Genomic DNA, 16,027 nt, shown 5'->3' on the forward strand with positions numbered 1-16,027 from the left:
TATTATATAGTCGTAATAGATTACTATAATCTATCCAACCGATAAAGATAGTAGTTTATTTTAGTCTGTTATAGTGTATTAACGATAAAATGTGATTTTTTAAGGTATTTAAAAAATTTTTATAATTGAGATAATTTTTCTAAATTTGTTTTATTTTAAAAGATATAATACCAAATAAGGCCAGCAGATTACCAAAATAACCTTATCAAGACCCTAATGTGTCATTGGAGTATGAAAAATGGAGTAGTAAGAGTAGCCAATATACACACCCGATATTCTTCTTATAAATTTATATAACCAACCAAGAAACTTCCTTCCAAATTCCCAATTTCCAAATTCCATCTCTCTCTCTTTCTAATTGCTTCACCTTCTTCACTGTTCATGAAGAAAATCAAAGATGCAAAAGATTGAAAAGAACAGAGACGACCCAATAACCAAATCCCACTCCCTAATCTCACCATTATCTCCCAAAAATTCCTTCTCTTCATCTTCCTCCTCCGATTTCGAATTCACCATCTCAATCTCCCCTCGTAAATCCTCCATCGCGCTCTGTCCCGCCGATGAGCTCTTCTGCAACGGTCACCTTCTTCCTCTCCACTCTCGTCGGAACTCCCTCGTTCCCACCCTCCTCCCTTCCTCCAGCACCTCCTCATCCGCCGACTCCGCCGCCACCACAGCCTCCCGTGACTCCACCGGCAGCTCCTCCACCGACTCCTCTCGCTCTTCCTCCCAAAATGATCCCACACGTCCTACCTCGGACGCCACCGATCTAAACACCGGAATCCGACACCGGCACGATAAGAAATGCAAACAGTTTTCCTTTTCTAGATTCTCGTCGGTTTTTAGAAAAGAGCCGAAGAGTGTCAATAATGTCAGTACAGGTGGCAGTGACTCCAAGCCACCACGTGTTAAAGGGATTGGATCCACTGCTAAGCAAGTGATCAAGAAGTACTTCAGAAAAGTTCAGCTGAAAATTGGGTCCAAATCCTGCCACTCGCCAGCCACGCCGCCGCTTCCGCCGGAATCCACGAAAAATAGTTCCTTAACTTCCGGCACGGCTGAGGAGAGCGGCAGATTCTCCCTCTCATTTTCAGGAAATTTAAGGTATATATCTTAAATTTGTGCTTCAAATCAAACAAAAATATAAAAACTAATTAAAAATATATATTTCCTAAAGAAACTTGCATAACGTTTTCAATTTTAAGATGATTATTATTTCGATCTCGATATGATAGAACTCAAAAGGCATTATCAGATGAATTCAATAGTCTTGTTGCACCAGCTTATACACACAAGCACTCTTGTGTAATATTGTTTTAGGCTAAATTGTTTTTTTTTTTAAGAAAAATTTACTACAGCATTTATATATTATTTTTTAGTAGTATAACCGTGAGAGAAAAATCGAACTTTTACCTTCCAAATAAATAAGAAAATTAGTTCAATCATCCTGGAGATAAACTCAATCTAAATTTTAAAAAATTATTCCACCAAAACTTGTAAGGTTAATTACACTATTCTTTCATAAAATATTTCAAACTACTTTTAGATTCAAAATATTTTTGCTGAAATTGGGATGTAGATACAGATGTGTTGGCATGTCATCGAAATAAAAATCGAGGTCTTGTAATTCAATTTCTATTCAAAATTTAATTAACTATGTTATTTTGAATTATTCATGAAATGATAATATTGTATTTTTTTTAGAAAAATGGAGATACTTTTTAAACCAGAGACAGATTTGAAGATTAGTTTCGTAATTTTAGTCAATATTTTATTGGTCTAATGTGTGGTCGTGTATTGTATTTAATAGATAAGTGTATCACAATTACCTAAAAAAAGTATGTCCAGAAAGAAATACTTTCGATAATTAAAAGTGTTTCTTTTCAATTTCTGAAGAATGAGACAAAATTAATTAGTTGTGGTAAATGTAATTAATTAATTTACAAAATTTAACCAGGTATCCGCGTGGGAGAAGCAGCCTCCTACCGAGTGGCCCATCTTCAACACGGTCATCACCGAGTCACTCCGGCGTGCTCCGGCGAGGTGGCGTACAAAGCATGAGTTCCGTTAGTGGCTACGGATCGTCATACTCCGCCGACATGTCGTCAATGGAAGAACTCCACAGTGCAATCCAAGGCGCCATTGCTCATTGCAAGAACTCACTAATCCATAACAAGAACGCCGACGAGTCATCATCCTTGAGCTGAATCAGCCCCACACTACAGTTTTTATTCCATAATTACCCCTGTAATTTATGTTAGGGTATTTTAAAAATTATTAACTGTGTATTTCTATTGGCGGTATTATACATACATACATACATATATATATATATATATATGAGATGTAACTTGTAAGAGAGACTTGTGTGACATTAAATGTTGGCAACATGATCATATGCTTCCCCTTTTTGTAAGTGTTTGTTTTATTTTTCCAAGAAACTCCAAAATTGCCAATGAGTCAACTGCCTCAATAATGTGCTTCCTCTCTCAATAATTATTTTTTTCTTTGAACTTGCTTTTATTTTTGTTTTTGAGTGTTTCAAAAGTCGAAAATGGATTACAAATTGTGATTTGATTGAGGAACAAATCAAATTGATAGATGTTTGGTAGGTAGGCGTTATTAAGTACTTGTTTTTGGGAGGGGTGTTAAAAAAAATTGACCAATCAAGAAATCCGATCAATCCCCACCATTTAGTTTAGGTTGGGGTTATATCAACTAATCGATAGAAATGGTTGACGGCAAGATAAGAATAGGGTTTTCAACTTTTTTTCCACAATTGTCGGTATCTAATCACGCCATATTGTTATAAGAAAAAAAGTCGAAGCTTTGATACCATGCGCTGAATAAAAAAATACAACAAAATGGTAAAAGTTTTTTATACAAAGAGAGCATGTAGATACTATATAATGGGTATGAATAGCCAAAAATACAAGACACTTGTTTGAGATATATTGGAGAACGAATAACAAAAAGAATGAGGAAAATGACCAACAGATTAAAAAAACCCTAACAGCAAAAGATAAAAAATATAACTCTATCACTATTTTAAGTTGGTTAAATTTAGTTGATTTAAATTAGGCCGTATAGTTAATTCTCTAGCCAGATGACATGTATTTTTTCCTTGTCTACAATATATGTGGATATTTTTTGGCTTTAGGTTTTCGTATTCTTTTTAAATACACGTGGATATTGACATTTTATCCATCTACGTTTTTATAAAATTAAAACCTCAACTCTTCCATTAACATCAATATTTCAAACTTTTATTTTTTGCTTGGTTGTTTGTTTTACAATAATTTAGTTGTTGAAATATTAAAAAAAAAAAAGACAAAACAAACATTTTAAAACATGGTTTAAAAAACGACTTGAGTGTACTTTTTAAATTTAATTTAGGTGGAAAAGATGAAGATCAAGATAAACAAGTTATACATAAAAAAAAAAATTCAAAATAAATAAATAAACATAAATGTTTAACAATCTTTAAAATATCTCACACATTTGCAAACATTGCAACTACTTTTTAAGTTTTGCAAACATCACCCAATTCTCAAAATTTTAAAAAACACATAGTTATACTGCATGTCTTATGATCTCACGTAGTCTTTCTCATCAAAATTTCTTTGTATTAGAATCAAGTACATGTGAGAACTGGTGAAGTTATGAATTTTCATACGATGAGAAAAAAAGTAGAATGAAGATGACCAACCAAATTAAACTAAGAGGTGTTTTACTCAAAGAATTGGAGCTAAGAAAATAAAGTTGTTAAACTTCATTTATTTTTTTGCTCCACGTGTTTATGATCCTGTGCCATACAAAATATCAATTTAGTGTCTAAACTTTTATATTGTGATCATACGAGTAGAAAACTCTCTCATAACAACCTAACATCGTCGTTTTACAACGACTCTATCGACCATGTGTTTCCAATGTAATCTCGAATAAGTTTATTGTAATTTACTTGAGCATAAAAGAAACTAATATATTAAACTATTAGGTGCATACTTCATGTACATTTGAACACCAATATTTTATCAACAAAAGATCACTTGGTATAAAGTAAAAAGTAAGATTAACAATATATAGACACTGCATTTCTATATTTATGGGAAACGAATTGTAGCTATTTTAAATCAACACCTAATGCTTCAATTTTCTATATCAAAAGTTAGTTAATTACCACTAGACTTTGGGACCTCATTTACAGTGTCGTATTGGTGACGTCTTCCTTTCATCTTCTTTATACCATAGCATTGAAAATAAAATCTTGTATTTCTTCGACAATAATTGTTCTATTGGTTAGTGTCGTGGAGCGAAGTAAATGGTTGAGAGTTGGAAGGGATTGTGTTTGTGGGACTGAAACGGCGGTGGAAGTCGGTTAGGATTGGACTCCAAAGAAAGTAGTTGTGTGCTTACCTTATTGGTCGGATCTATCTCCCACCCGACATGTCGATTAAAACGACGTCCCATTTAAGACTATGCGACATCTCACATGCCAATTACACTGCTTCACTTTGACACCCTTCTTTTTTTTTCAAATCTACTGTTTTTCCGGCGCTGACTACCGGTCGCTGTCCACACCATTGTGGGCTCCCCACGACGTTGCCCATGCCTAGCTTTCTCACGGGCCTCCGAGGCCCAATCCGTTTCACAGTCTTCTCGGATCATCCATTATAGGCCCACTTCAAATTCCATGTTACTTTCGAAGGAAACCGTCGAAATAGCAAAATATCGAAAAGAAAAAGAAAAAATAGAAAATTCCAAAATTATTTTGATTTATGGCAAAACTACTTATCAAATGAATTTTTTCAATTTTTTTAACCCGAATTTATCCCTCCACGAAGGGCAACTACTCACATACAGTGTATTTGTAAATATCATATATCACGAATACAGTGTATTTGTAAACATATTCACTTACGATAAATCTTAATTAAATCAAAAAATATTCTATTGTTGTAGAAGATTGAACTAACAATTCCTAAACATATGACTTTAGTTTGAACATCTCCTACTTATTAGGATACAAAATCAAGTAATTAATTCAAGAACTAATAAACAAATGTATTTAGGATTTATATTTGTCACTTATGTAGGGGTATTTAAGGTATTGTTCCCCCAATTTTTATTTTAAATTTGTTATTTTGTTAATTTAAAAATAAATTTGTCATTTATACAAATTAAACTTTTAATTTTGTTATTCTTCTTGTCAACCTTTTTACGATATTAATATTTTGGTTAAAATATCCTTTTCACCCTTTTCTTTTTCTTCAAGAAGTTTGCATCATTGTACTTTGTTCAATTTCACTATTTGTGTTTTTTAAATATTAAAATTTAATTTTTATACTCGTAGTAAATCTTAAGTTTAGACTGGACATGTATATATATGATGTCTATGATGACATATGCTACCATTACAGATGAACACTTAGATATTGTTTGTTCGTTGACAATTCAATTATTGTTGAAACTTTTTACTACTTTTTCGTCCAATTGATTATTGGTCATTTATATATATAGATACACACTACAAATACTAATTTAGTCATATTATTGTGATATTTACCAAGTGTGAACTACATACTTAAAAGTCTCAATGCTATTATTAATATTGGACCAAGTATGTAATATACATGATGTGCAATTAGTTGTAATATTATATAATTGCTAATATCGACCAGCATACAATATAACATAATATGGAAAATTGATATCTAGTACAAGACTCCACCACCGTGTATATACCTTGTAGATAAACAAGAGGCTCGGAAACATGTAGAAGAAAAGAACACAATCACATAAAAGTTGCTAACACAATGTACATTATATATATAGCAAATGGTCATTGAAAACAACGAAAAAGTATCTATTGATGAGTGGGATCAACAGAGGAGCATATTCACATCGAGGACATCCATAAAAGCTTATAGTTGACTACATGGCCTTGCAAAGAGAGAGAGAGCCACCTAGAAGTGCCAAAAAGGTGTCAACAGAGATAAGAAAGGGAAAAGGAGGGTATAATCTGCCTCAATTATATCAACCAAACAAGTAACAAGTTGATTTGACGAGAGCTAACATTAGCCCTTTACCAGAATACCTACCGATCTATTATGTTTATACAAAGATTTGACGATATGTAACCATTAATCACTTCGGTTTCACTAATAAGATTTTAAATATTTGAAAATAAATAATGAGTTAGTCTTACTTTTGATAATTAGTAACGAAATAAAACTTAATGTTTATATGATATACTGCCAAAACTCATGAAATAATATAAATAACGTAAACATTAACGATTAGTTTTGGACAATATAGAGTTCATGTGTTTAAGTAATATAATATTCAAGTTCACGATTAAAAAAAAAAAACTCCAAATAAGAACTTTGTGCGGTGAAGTTCATGAAATACATGTATTACAATGGTTTTCCAACCAATATAAACTCATTTTATCTAATAAACTTCATTAGATGTGTTTAAAACATACTTTGGACTAAATAATATTACACAAAAACAATGCAATTAATGATTATACTCTCGCACTTTTAATAAACTATGAACAACTATTAATTTTAAACAAAATATTTCAAACAGAGTAATAGTCTTTTGTCTTTGAATACAACAATTGTGAATATAAATAATATCGATAAGAAGAAAAAAATTATATTAATCGTTGTCGAGCTAAGTTCCACTGTAACATGTTGTGCCTATTATACATTAACATCCAATTAATGTACAATCATGTATGACAACACCAAATATTTGTATTACATTTGAATAGGATCACAAACAATCTTTATTTTGGATATATCTTCATGCAAAAGCAATTACTTGAAAATAATAAAAGACAAAAGAAAAGCAAATGCAATAGCATGAGACTTTGGACCTCACATCTTTCATCATAATTGATGACACGTCCACGTAGCTTGAAATTCTTCATGGCAAAGCCAAAGTTATTTTAGGGTCCAAAAGAAAATTTATTTAATGAAAAGGATTTTCTTTTTTCTTTGTTCGAAGGGACGAAATAAAAGCGAAAAGAAAAAGACAAACAAAACAAAAAAAAAAAAAAAAAAAAAAACCCCCCAAAATTGAAACTGCCGCAAGCTCGTGAGGTGGTCCTTTCTACCGGCATGCTTCCCCTTATTGGGGACCTCATCCGTCGCAAAAATAAATAGATTCAGTAATTTTTCTATTAGTTTATAGATTTGAATTTGAGACTATTGTGTGACCTATAATTTCTAATTTACATTGGGTTTAAGTTAAACGATTAACTTTTAAACTTTGTTTGAAGGAACGTTTAAGAAACAATAAATTAATTTTTCAAAATGACATTTTGAGAGTCTGAATATGATGTAACTGAATAATGTCTATTATGCATATTAATAAAATAATGATTTGAAATACTTCACAATTTATTTAAGTTTTCGAAGGAAAGAAAAGAATCGACAAAATGACACAATTAAATTAATTAACGATGTTTAATATATATACAACAAAAGTAAAATCGAGAATAACGACAATTTTGCGACTCCTTTTTTATTGGTAAATAAGTATACTATCTTAAGTTTCACTAAAAATACTTATACTAAACTTAGTTAAGTGTTTTTTGAAATATCAGACAAGTGAAATTGCATTAAAATTGACGTTTAAATCATATATTTACAACTATATTTTTGTTAGATTTATATTACTCATCCATATGCACTAAAGTTACGTTACGAAACTTTTGTCAAAGCTTACTAGATTAAAGAAAAACACAATCACACTTCAAACAATGCAATGCACCTAAATAGGGCTTTGATAAAATTTATGTATTACTAATTTAATTTTGCCACTTTTTTATCCCATGAAAAAATTATTTGTGTAAATAATAATATCATATCATATTTTTGTGAGAAATTTATCATTCAAATGGTTTATTCACGATAATTTATGTCAACAACAAATGAGTTTTTGTAATTTTAAACGTTAGACAACTACATCATTTTTTATTTTTAAAAACGACAAACACGTTATTTAACTTATATCAATACGTGTTTTTAACTCTTACCCTTTACCCGCCTTCATGAAGTTTAATTTGTTGAAGCATATGCTTTAGCTAAATAGTTAAATGGTTGTGTTACTTTACGCCATCGATAAACTATGAAAATGGAACTTACCATTCTTAACCCCACGGAAGAAAATGCTTTTACCTTGTCACATTCTCTTGGCAACTCAAATTAAAAAAAATTCACCCACAACTATTTTCCATGTCTTTAAATGCGAGGATTGCAACCCTATCACTATTAAAAGCGATCAATATAAACAAAAGACACTGATTACTATATCAAACCCTTTCATTTAACTAAAAAATAAAAGTTTATCAATTTCATAATATTAATAATAAAAGGAAAAAGAAATGTGGGCGCGTATCAGCACACGTGGACAATCATCCACATCCAATTGGTTCACGTGAATGATTAGACCCATTTACTTTAGACGGTGGGAGAGAAGTAGCCGTTGGATGACGCCACGTGGACATTTATATTTCACGAGAGCACAAGCCCATTATTATACGGCCCATTAACAAGCCACGGGGAGATGGGCCTCCACTGTTGACAAAACGTGGATTTACTTGGGCCCACAAATATTTAGTGGGCCAGCCTGTGGCGCACATTAACGAAAGTTTACTAATTTTGACCTTTTTTACTTTTCCGGCGGGAGCGTAGGTTAGATTTTACAAATCGAAATGAATAGTGCGGTCCAGGGCGGGGGGAAGTTCTTGACCGGTCTTTGATTAAATGCGAGCCAGAACGAAAACACAAAGACAAAAGAAGAGGGAAATCTGAAAATACTTAGCATACGAATTTCCCAAACTACCCTCTAACCCCCCTCTCTCTCTCTCTCTCTCTTTCTTCTCTTTCTCTTCCCTTTTCCCACTTGATCAATCCCCCCTCCAGATTTGGTTCTTTGGATCAGCTTCTTCCATCTCTCGTTATCCAAGCTCCTCTGGTTGTTTATGGAGCTTCAGAAGCGCCTAGATCAGAATCTCCCAGAGAGGAAAGGCCATAAGCGGAAACTGGAGGAGGAATTTGAAGAGGAACGGGAGATCTCCGTGCCTACAGGGGACGCCAAGCAAGCGATACTCACCGAGGTCAGTGATCAAGTCGAAATTCTCAATTCTACTTTTTCATGGAAGGAAGCCGATCGAGCTGCTGCTAAGCGAGCTACTCATGTTCTTGCCGAGCTTGCTAAGAACGGTATACTCTTTTTTCTCCCGATCTCGTTGTGTTTTACGCTTTTTCATCTTTTTCGATCTTAGTGTTTCGAGCGTTAGTCTTCTGATTTTCTACTCCCTCTTTTTTTTTTTTTTCTTCTTAATATATTGTTAATTGATTGGAATTCTTGTGCCTTTTTTTTTTGGTGTTGGCAGAAGAAGTAGTAAACGTGATTGTGGAAGGTGGAGCTGTGCCGGCTTTAGTTAAGCATCTACAAGCACCGCCTACTATTGAAGGTGATCGTAGTCTTAAGCCATTCGAGCACGAGGTTGAGAAAGGAAGTGCTTTTGCTCTTGGACTACTGGCTGTAAAGGTCAAATTTAATATCTTCCGTTTGACCTGCCCTATTTGTACACAAGTTTTCTAGTATCGTTTTGATAGCCTGTATGACTTATTTTTACACATTTTTTTGAGCCAAAGAAGTAGTGAGTTAGCTGAGAAGTAATTTGTTCATTTTGTCTAAGGTTTTGGCTCAAGGTATTGAAAGAGTAAATGCTATCTTTCAATTGGATTGCATGTCTATAGTTGTAGCTCATGCGTTACCCTTTCGGGCTTGTGTTGGACATTTTCATCTATATAAAAGTAAAACATATTTTAGTAGGCGTGTGCACCACTTATCAACTAGCTTTCATCCCATTCCTAATGCTCAATTCATTTTCTGCAAATGATGTCTGACCCACTTCCTCCTTTTTATCCTCTCTCAACAGCCAGAGCACCAGCAACTGATAGTTGACATTGGTGCTCTATCACACCTCGTTGAGCTATTGAAGAGACACAAGGATGGTTCTTCTCGAGCTGTAAACAGTGTTATTCGTAGAGCTGCAGATGCCATTACAAATCTTGCCCATGAGAACAGTTTCATCAAAACGCGGGTTAGGTATGTTTAGTTGATTCACTTTTAAGTTTTTTTAACTTTCATTGAAGCCTGTTCTCAACAAGAATTTAAATATTTAGGATGGAAGGTGGGATTCCTCCGCTTGTTGAGTTGCTTGAATTTACTGACACAAAGGTTCAAAGAGCTGCTGCTGGGGCATTACGAACATTGGCCTTTAAGAACGATGAGAATAAAAACCAGGTAAGTGGCATTTTACTTCAAGTTGGATGTTTAACTTTAGGTTTAATATGTAAATCATTTGTTATCTTCGCTGACTGGCAGATTGTTGAGTGCAATGCTCTCCCTACACTGATTTTGATGCTTCGTTCTGAGGATGCTGCTATACATTATGAAGCGGTAGGATTTTCCCAAGTCACAAACTTGAATATTTAGTACTTTTTAATGGAGTGATATTTGGTTTGCATTCTATAAAATCTGAATTGTGGATTTTAGGTTGGGGTTATTGGAAATTTGGTGCACTCATCTCCCAATATAAAGAGAGAAGTTCTTCTCGCAGGAGCTTTGCAACCTGTTATTGGATTACTCAGGTATGCCAATCTTCAGGATCCTTATCACATCTTTTGTTTGTTACTGCTTCACTACATTTAACTTCAGGAATCTTGTTTCGTATATTACTGCTTCAGCCCATATCGCGTGTCCATCATCTCAATTTTTCTATATACTATTGTAGCTCTGTCAATCATAACTAGTTATGCTGTGAAGTCAAAGTTGATCTCCACTAGTCTGAATCATGTTTACCCTTTTTGTTAGTTCTTGCTGCTCTGAGAGCCAAAGGGAGGCAGCATTATTACTTGGACAATTCGCGGCAACTGATTCGGATTGTAAGGTGAATAAATTTGATGATTTATTATTTCATGGCAACGATTTTGAAAGGGAGAGTTGAGAATCTGTATACCTGTTAAATTTGATTTCTTGGAAAACAGAAGGGTAAATTATTCACTATATAAGAGTGCTGTTGTGTGTCTATACCATTACTTCATTAATTATTTGTTTTATTACAAAGAATGTCTTCACCCTTCAATTTCTGTTTCTCATCTTCCTCTACTTGATTTTCTTACTGAATGAATAAAAAATTTGCAGATTCATATTGTACAAAGAGGTGCTGTTCGACCCTTAATTGAGATGCTTCAGTCACCTGATGTACAGCTTCGAGAAATGTCAGCTTTTGCGTTGGGGAGGTTGGCACAGGTACTATATTCTATATTCTTTATCTTTTAGTTAGAATGGCACCTAGTGTGCTTTTCGAGTTTAGTACTTAAACTTTTTATTCTTTTTGGTTGAGTAGCCTTTCATTTACCCAATAATAAATATCATAATTCTTCATAAAGATGTTTTAAAGCATTATTCCTCTCCTCCTGGCTGTCCCATTCTTTTTCTCCTTATGGATTGTTCTTAGGATTGAATGACTAGATCTTGCAAATTTCTTGGCTGAAACTGAGAAAAAATTTATCTTTTCAGGAAACTCATAATCAAGCTGGTATTGCTCATAATGGTGGTTTAATGCCATTACTGAAGCTTTTGGATTCAAAAAATGGTTCTTTGCAACACAATGCGGCGTTTGCTCTTTATGGGCTTGCAGATAATGAGGTGTGATAACTTTAATATTGATACAAACTTGAATTGCTGCGTCTAGTCGTCTAATCCCACCAACTTACCGAACAACCGTGATCATAAAAGAATTTGATGTGAACTGTAATTATTATTCCTTCTGCAGGATAATGTATCTGATTTTATTAGGGTGGGCGGAGTTCAGAAGCTTCAAGATGGAGAATTTATAGTGCAAGTAACTTAACCTTCCTTATCTATCTAGTTGATTCAGTACCCCCTACCTTCATCTTTGCATGTATTACTGGAGCCTGGAGGTTCTCCATAATTTCTCATTCAGTAGTGGTGCTTCCTCATTGTCTTGCTATGTCACGACTTAAATAAATTGGCAAATTTGTTTCAGGCAACAAAAGATTGTGTAGCAAAGACACTCAAGAGATTAGAGGAGAAGATACATGGAAGGGTGAGCTATAACTTAACTGATGTTTTGGGACTTTGACGTGCCTGACGTTCTAGTCCGTTCCCTTGTCAATACGGATGCTTTCCAAATTTTAATAATATTCTTTTCCTTGATTAGGTTTTAAATCACTTATTACATCTAATGCGTGTAGCTGAGAAAGCTGTGCAAAGACGAGTCTCTCTTGCTCTTGCTCATCTTTGTTCACCCGACGATCAGAGGACCATATTTATCGATAATAATGGCATGTCATATACTTAGAATTTCATTGTGTTTTTCTCTCCTATGAGGGTGCAGTTTGGGATCAACTTGTTATTAATGAATGGAGATTTTATTGTAGAATAAATGGTTTTGTGTTTTGCAGGTCTAGAGTTGCTTCTTGGCCTACTTGGTTCTTCAAGTCTCAAGCAGCAGCTTGATGGTGCTGTTGCACTGTACAAGCTGGCAAATAAAGCCACGACTCTTTCTTCTGTGGATGCTGCCCCACCATCCCCAACACCACAGGTAAGATGTTCATATATTTATTACCCTTCCAACATACACTTTGAAATATAGTTTATACGTTGGCTTGAGAAGAAAACCTGGCTTTGTGGAGGGGGAAAGTGAATGGGGAAGGTTGAGAATTCTTGTCCTCGATCCTTTGAGTTAGTGGCTAAATATATGCGCCCCTTGCATATCTGTTTTGGTTTCTTGGAGTTTGAAGTATTTGTTCTTCTCTCTGATTTTGTACCTGAAAAAATGGGCATATGATCTATAATTTTGATACTTTTCGCTTTACTACTATAATTCTGACCTATGTCATTCAGGTGTACCTTGGTGAGCAGTATGTGAACAATCCAACGCTATCCGATGTTACTTTTCTTGTTGAAGGTCGTTTATTGTTTTTCATCTTGTTTCAAACTACTTATGGTCTTTTACTTTTCCACTGACCTTATTGAACTTTTGGTTTTTCCTTTTGACATTTGCAGGCAGACGCTTCCATGCCCACAGAATTTGCTTGCTTGCTTCTTCAGATGCATTCCGTGCCATGTTTGATGGTGGCTATCGGGTGAGCTTCCAATTGTGTTCAAAACCAATTCTGTTGTCCTTGTTTGTAGCTTAATTTGGGACTTAGCGTTTCAAGTGGAAGCTGTATTTTTTGTATCACCATCCGTAATGGCAAATATGTTGAAAATTTCCCCCCATTTGGCGTCAGTGGTCATATACCTTACACATAATTTTTATCATTCTTGAGCAAGTTTATTACTTTATGCTATAATATTAATTAAAGTGGAAATTATTTGGAACACGGCCTTAAAATGCCCAATTTCACCGATTGCTTTTAATATGCATTTCAGGAGAAGGATGCTAAGGATATAGAAATTCCAAATATTAGATGGGAGGTTTTTGAGCTAATGATGAGGTTAGCAAAGTTCCAGTTCCAAAAGCTATTAGAATATAAATGCAAGTATTATCATGTTAATTAGCTGTATTTAAGTTGTCATACAGATTTGTTTACACCGGATCTGTGGATGTTTCGTTGGATATTGCGCAAGATCTTCTGAGAGCTGCCGATCAGTATCTCTTGGAAGGACTTAAACGATTGTGCGAATACACCATTGCACAGGTGAGCTAATATTTACCAAATTTTAGTTTTGTTTATGATCTTTGTCATTCACGCGTGTAATTCAAGCTGTTAGACATGTATATGAGATAAACTTGTCAATCTGAAACTTTGGCAGGATATATCACTGGAAAATGTTTCAAGCATGTATGAACTCTCCGAAGCCTTTAATGCCATATCTTTGAGACACACGTGCATCCTTTTTATCTTGGAACAATTTGAAAAACTCAGTGTAATGCCGGGGTACGTTTCTCTTTTAAACCTCATCCTTTATCTCTCATCCTACTTCTGCTTGAATTACCTCAAGTTTAACTTTTCAGTGGTTTAATTTTGAAAATAAGTCATTTTGGACAAAATCAAATTGTTTGGCAATCACTCAAAAATCAAATTAATGACCTTTTCTAAAAACATTTTTTTCCCTCTAGGTGTTCACAAATTATCAAACAATTAACTTAAAACTCCATTTAAGTTCCTTCATTTTTGCAACAAACTTAGGATTTAAACTCTTAGATTTAGATCCCTTAGTGCTTGCATTCAATGGAGAGTATTAGTATCAAAATGAGAAGCTCTTGGAGATGGACCTAAAGAAGCCATGGATTGAAAAACATGGTTTCTCCCTACATTTTCTAAGCATTCTTCATGCCCACTTTTTGCAGGCATTCTCTTCTAATTCAGCGCATACTTCCCGAGATCCGCAATTATTTTGCTAAAGCCCTGACCAAGGTTAATCTCCAGAGCTCACGGCTGTAGATGGCTGCGCTGTTTCGTTATTCATCATCGCTAACCAAAAAACACGATGTACAGATAGTGGTAGTAAATTTGGTCGCTGCTGCAGAGCTAGATTGAGGTTCTAATTAGCTTATTTGTTTTATGGCTCATGATCCTTTGATTTTTTTTTATCCTAATGGTAAGGGTTTTGATCTTTTTTGTATAAAGTCTTAAGTAATACCATTGCTTAGATAGAATGACCTTAGTCCTTACGAGAATGTTATCCTTGAAATGCATTGCATTTATTTTATGAATTGATGTATCTTCCCAAATGACTAAGCTCTTGTGAAGAGACATTCAGTTGGAGAACACTGTAAATTTGACGTCAGTAATATCAATTTCAGGGTTTTTTTTTCTTATTTTTTTTATTTTGTAAAACTGTGGGTTTATCTTTTGAAATTATTTTGGAGTTAAAAAAAAAAAAAGAAGAAAAAACCTCATATATTAAATTGGTTGGTTGATATTATAGCTAAAATATTTTTATCACGTTAAATATCATTTGAAGAAAAAGAATTGCATATTTAATATTAAATGTAAATTTCTAATAATCAAAATTGATTTTGAATGAATAGAGCAATTTTAAAATCGATAAAAGTGGTTTTTAACCATTTTAAAATTGCTCTAGAAACATGTAGAATTAAATAGGAATTAAAATTCATTAAATTAACTTGAATTAAAATACCCATTTTCCAGTTAATACCCCTTGTGGACGTGAATTGAACCGTCTAGTTACTAAAGCACGTGTTTGTTTAGTTTCTAATCTATTTAGACCGTTACTAAAATACGTGTCTGTTCAGTTTCTAATCAATTTATTTTTAGAATGTTACATTCATTTAAAATCAATTACAATGGTACTACAATTATATTTAAGAGTGTAAAATTAATTGCATGACTTCGATATATAGAAGGGTCGAGTGCATTACTTGGGTATAATAGAAGGGATGGATGTTTTGAGGAGAGAAACTTGAATTTTATTATGTGGAGAGAATTTAGAGACGTTGGAAATGATGGAAGAGATTGAGTTTGTTGGAGATAAGATAAAAATCTCTTGAGTACCCACATGCACATGCTACTCTGCCAACATTTTTCATTTTTGCTTTAAATTATGAAATGAGATAAAAGTAAAAAATAAAAAGGTGAGCATATTACATTTTCATTTTGTCAGATTAAATTTCTAACCTCACCCACGTGATTCCTACATTCGTTTTCTTGATTTTCATGATAATTCATATCCTCCCTGGGAGCATCATGGGTCCAATTACATATGATTGTTCCCCTCTACAAATAAGCTAAACCCACGTTTGGTATATCATGTGCATGTCCGAGTCCAAGGAGTATCGAGTGGTTTGGTACAACAATTTGAATAGGTAAATATATATTGATTGAAAAATAGGAGAGATGCATTCGATCTAACACCTTATAACTTTGAGTGTAAAAAACAACTTTGACATCGCGGATATACACTTAACTATAGGGTGTTGAAGGAAAGATCTATAAATAAC

General features: G+C 33.8%; 2 protein-coding genes across 2 annotated transcripts; both read left to right on the plus strand.

The window, feature by feature from the left end:
• Positions 1 to 290: 290 nt before the first annotated feature.
• Positions 291 to 2,416, plus strand: LOC103483724 (probable membrane-associated kinase regulator 1). The gene is made up of 2 exons (XM_008440473.3): positions 291 to 1,104; positions 1,958 to 2,416. The coding sequence occupies exons 1-2, from the start codon at positions 398 to 400 to the stop codon at positions 2,205 to 2,207; spliced, it is 957 nt and encodes a 318-aa protein (XP_008438695.1). The 5' UTR covers positions 291 to 397; the 3' UTR covers positions 2,208 to 2,416.
• Positions 2,417 to 8,824: 6,408 nt separating this feature from the next.
• On the plus strand, positions 8,825 to 14,884 carry LOC103483725 (ARM REPEAT PROTEIN INTERACTING WITH ABF2). Its single transcript, XM_008440474.3, has 19 exons — positions 8,825 to 9,239; positions 9,413 to 9,570; positions 9,965 to 10,134; positions 10,212 to 10,332; positions 10,414 to 10,488; positions 10,585 to 10,679; positions 10,903 to 10,978; positions 11,233 to 11,340; positions 11,611 to 11,739; positions 11,867 to 11,935; positions 12,101 to 12,160; positions 12,275 to 12,398; positions 12,519 to 12,658; positions 12,961 to 13,024; positions 13,123 to 13,202; positions 13,492 to 13,556; positions 13,643 to 13,760; positions 13,876 to 14,000; positions 14,414 to 14,884. Exons 1-19 carry the CDS (start codon positions 8,999 to 9,001, stop codon positions 14,505 to 14,507), a joined length of 2,112 nt encoding a protein of 703 aa, XP_008438696.1. The 5' UTR covers positions 8,825 to 8,998; the 3' UTR covers positions 14,508 to 14,884.
• The last annotated feature ends 1,143 nt before the right edge of the window (positions 14,885 to 16,027 follow it).

Source organism: Cucumis melo, chromosome 6 (assembly GCF_025177605.1).
Source record: "Cucumis melo cultivar AY chromosome 6, USDA_Cmelo_AY_1.0, whole genome shotgun sequence".
NCBI classification, from domain to species: Eukaryota; Viridiplantae; Streptophyta; class Magnoliopsida; order Cucurbitales; family Cucurbitaceae; genus Cucumis; species Cucumis melo.